The sequence below is a fragment of the Drosophila teissieri genome, chromosome X (genome assembly GCF_016746235.2).
Source record: "Drosophila teissieri strain GT53w chromosome X, Prin_Dtei_1.1, whole genome shotgun sequence".
Taxonomy (NCBI): Eukaryota; Metazoa; Arthropoda; class Insecta; order Diptera; family Drosophilidae; genus Drosophila; species Drosophila teissieri.
The window spans coordinates 7,740,909-7,744,622 of NC_053034.1; the positions used below are offsets into that span (position 1 = coordinate 7,740,909).

A 3,714-nucleotide genomic window follows, 5' to 3' on the forward strand; every position below is an offset into this window, starting at 1 on the left:
ACCATCCCAATCAATATTTTATGGATTTGGGAAAATTAATTTTTGGGTAAATTTTCGCATTTTTTGTAAGGGGTAACATCATCAAAATTTGCAAAAATCGGCTAAAAAATAAAATCTTCAGATTTGAATGCAAATCGATTGGGAATGTAATTACGAGCTTAACGAGGTATGACATTCCATTTTGGGACCAATATTTCCAATGTTATGGACAAAATGCAGGAATTTTAGGTCGTTTGGCATTTCCACTAAGCAAATTCCCCAAATGCCCTATAAAAGGTGAATGGTTATTACTTTTATGCCAGGCATAAAGGGAACACTCAAAATCGTAAAGAGGGAAGTGAAAATTCATAGTGCACTTCGTTGTGTGCCAGTTATTTGTTCACCTTGACGAGGTTTGACTGTAATCCGTCATAAGCCCCAAGTGGCAAGTGGCAAGTCGCAAGTGCCAAGTTACCAAAGCTCGTTGAGTGCCTGACGACGTCGGCCCAGAGAACGGATGATAACGTGGGTGATAAAGAGATTCGGCGGTCTGTCAACGGCATGATCCATGACAATGGTGGACACCATCCACCTCCCCATGAGCTCCTCCTCGATGAGCACTTGTATGCCATGTCACCGTGTTCTGATTGCCGCCGCTTTGAAGTGGCAATGCTGCGTCTTCGGTTACAAATTCAATTGAGAAACTGTCAAAGTTTGTGATTGAGAACGAGACGGAGCACCTGTCCCCACCCATCCTCCCCCCCCAAAAGAAAGCCCCACATACACGCCCCCACATCGCAGTGATGAGGCAAATTGCTGAGTGTAAAGCGATGCGAGATGAAAGTGTTTTCTTTTTTCAAATCTACCAACTATCCGCCATTGTCATCTGTTTCCGATGAAAACATTTGGGTTTTATTTTCGTTTTTGGACGAACAAAAACTGCGCATAGATGAGTCATTGTTAACCAGAAAACGAGGAAATCCAACTAAAAGTTATCTTATATCTTATATTCCATTAGGTGGGAACGCAGAGATGCATCGAGATTGGTAGAACTGGTAAGCGAATGGCACTCGTCCGGATATGATGAGCTTCACCATTTCCGTGGCGCTGCTGCTCCTGGCAGTTCTGATCCTGGGCATCCTGTTCGCCTGCCACTGTCTGGGTCCGAGGGCCGCCAACTGGATGCGGATGCGATCCAGCAAGGAGGAGAAGATCGGACTGTCCAACCACAAGCAGAAGCTCTTCCATGCCAATGGCTATATGGCCAGTGTAAGTATTCTGCGCATTGTCCTTAAGTATTGCTCAAGAAAGATATGCTGCTTCACCCACAGATACAATCCGGCTCCGAGTTCCTGCTGAGCACCAGCGGCAGCTTCAAGCGCTTCGACACCATCGACAAGGAGGACTACAATCGCTCCCAGCAGACGCACCAGACCCATCAGACGCACCAGACGCACCTCTTCCTGATGAACGGCGGCGGTGCGGTTTCGATAACCGGCTCATCCAGCGCCCTGCAGGCCACCACCGCCATGTGGCATCTGCCGCGCTCGGGCATCAAGATACCACCACCGCCCGATCGACCAGCGCCATCGCCGAATAGCGCCGCAGCTGCCGGCAAAACGGTTACCTTCTCCTTGAGCCAGGTGAACGAGGTCACCACGCCCAGCGAACTGGTGACCTCCAACGAGCAGGAGCGTCGCTCCTGCCTGCGCCACAATGGTGCATCTGTTGGCGGTGCTGGTGCAGGTGGAGGTGGCGTGCTGCCGCAGCCACTGGAGGCGCCACCACCGCCGCGACTCACCACATCGACGTCGGTGAACCTGTCGGGCACGGCGATTCCCAGGCCCATTGCCAAGCGGCAGGTGGTCAATGGCGGTGGCCAGCCGGAGCAGCAGGTGGTGACCCCGTCGCGGGAGGGTGAGCGGAAAGCGCCTGCCTTGAAGCGTCGCAACTCCAGCACCAATCCCTTCCTGTGCGAGTCCACCGAGCAGCTGCCCAGTAATCCCATTTCCGAACCTCTCAATGCCACAGTGGCTTCTCTGGAAAGCACCAGCATTGCTGCACATGAAAGTACTCCCATAACTGCGCCTCTGAAGCCGCCAGCTGCGGATGCGCCACCCATCACCATCAGTCACAATGGCAACCCCTTCGTGGAGAGCCAAAGCCTGTCCAGCAGACTGCTGAAGCTCCACAACACAACGAATCCATTCACGGGCATCTCGCAGCGCGTCAAGGGGCCGCATCTGCTGCAGAAGACCATCTCCGAGGATTATCTCTTTCGCAAACTGGGCGTCAATGCTCCGATGGCCAATGGCAATGGTACGGGAACAGGACCAGGATCGGGTCATGTCAATGGGAATGGCAATGGCACTTGGTCCTTTGGACGCTCCCTGCTGCGACAGGACTCCACGTTGAGTCTGGGCATGGGCATGGGCTTGGGCTTGGGCAGAAGGAACAGCTCGCAGGTGTCCCTGGATGCATCACAAGCGGGTTCGATACCCGGCTCGCTGGATGGCATCAATCTGGAGAGGGCCATCTCCTGCGACTCGGTAACCTCGGATTCCACGCTATTCCTGGATCAACTGGATCAGCCCTACACGCAGATAACCGGCTATCTGTGCGTTGGCCTTAACTACGATCAGTAAGTTCTCTATACTACCTAATTGTATTATAATCATAATTTCCTTCCAAAGAATGAGCATGAGCAACGAGGGCATGGAACTGACTGTCAGTGTGCTGGAGGCCAAGGGACTCATATGTCCCTTCAGCGTCGAGTCGCTCGACACCTTTGTGCGCATCTACTTGGTGCCCGATCATCCGGGCGCCATGCAAACCAAGGTACTTGTATATATATATATATATCCTATATATATATAGTAATTAATTAATATAATTTGGCATTCCAGGTGGTCAAGGGAGCGCTGACGCCCAACTACAACGAAAGCTTCGATTTCTGGCTGCAGAAGCGGCAGGCGCGCCACTCGCTGTGGTTCCATCTGTACCACAACGGCCCCGCCCACACGCTCATTGGGGAGGCGGAGATGGAGATCGGGGAGATGCCACGCCCCATCACCACCTGGATCCCGCTGTCCGATTCGCGCAAGTGCAACGCCCGCTGGGGCGAGCTGATGTTCTCGCTCAGCTACCTGCCCACGGCGGAGCGCCTGACCATCGTGGTGGTCAAGGCGCGGAATCTCAAGCTGGACGGCAAGCAGCCGGCGCCGGAAGCCGCCGACACGGTGCACAGCGTCTTCGTCAAGGTGAGTTCCTATTCTGTATAATACTCCACAGCTAATTAGGATTATGCTGATCATTAGGTCTATCTGATGGACAAGGATCGCAAGGTGCTGAAGAAGCGCACCTCGCTGAAGCGCAAGGATCGCAGTCCGATCTTCAACGAGTCGATGATCTTCAGCGTGCCGCCACCCAGTCTGACCACCACCCAGCTGCGGGTGACCGTCTTCGGGGTGACCACCAGTGGCGGGGTGACCCCACTGGGACACATCGTGGCCGGCAGCTGTGCGGTGGGCAAGGGCTTGCGCCACTGGCACCAGATGCTGTCGTCGCTGAGGAAACCGGTGGCCATGTGGCATGTCCTGCGGCGGGCGGTCAATCAGCCGGTTTTCACGGGCGGCGCCGAGGCGGTGGTGGCCGCCATGCAAAACACCCTGCAACGCTCCACCGCCAAGCGGAACAGCATCGTCTAGGAGTCTCGTGGAGATCACAGGCGGTACA

The 3,714-nt window shown here is 54.0% G+C and overlaps 1 protein-coding gene across 1 annotated transcript; it reads left to right on the forward strand.

Annotated features, from left to right (window-relative positions):
- Window positions 1-1,059: 1,059 nt before the first annotated feature.
- LOC122624784 lies at window positions 1,060-3,714 on the forward strand. Its single transcript, XM_043804483.1, has 5 exons — window positions 1,060-1,248; window positions 1,311-2,620; window positions 2,673-2,817; window positions 2,886-3,239; window positions 3,297-3,714. The coding sequence occupies exons 1-5, from the start codon at window positions 1,060-1,062 to the stop codon at window positions 3,684-3,686; spliced, it is 2,388 nt and encodes a 795-aa protein (XP_043660418.1). The 3' UTR covers window positions 3,687-3,714.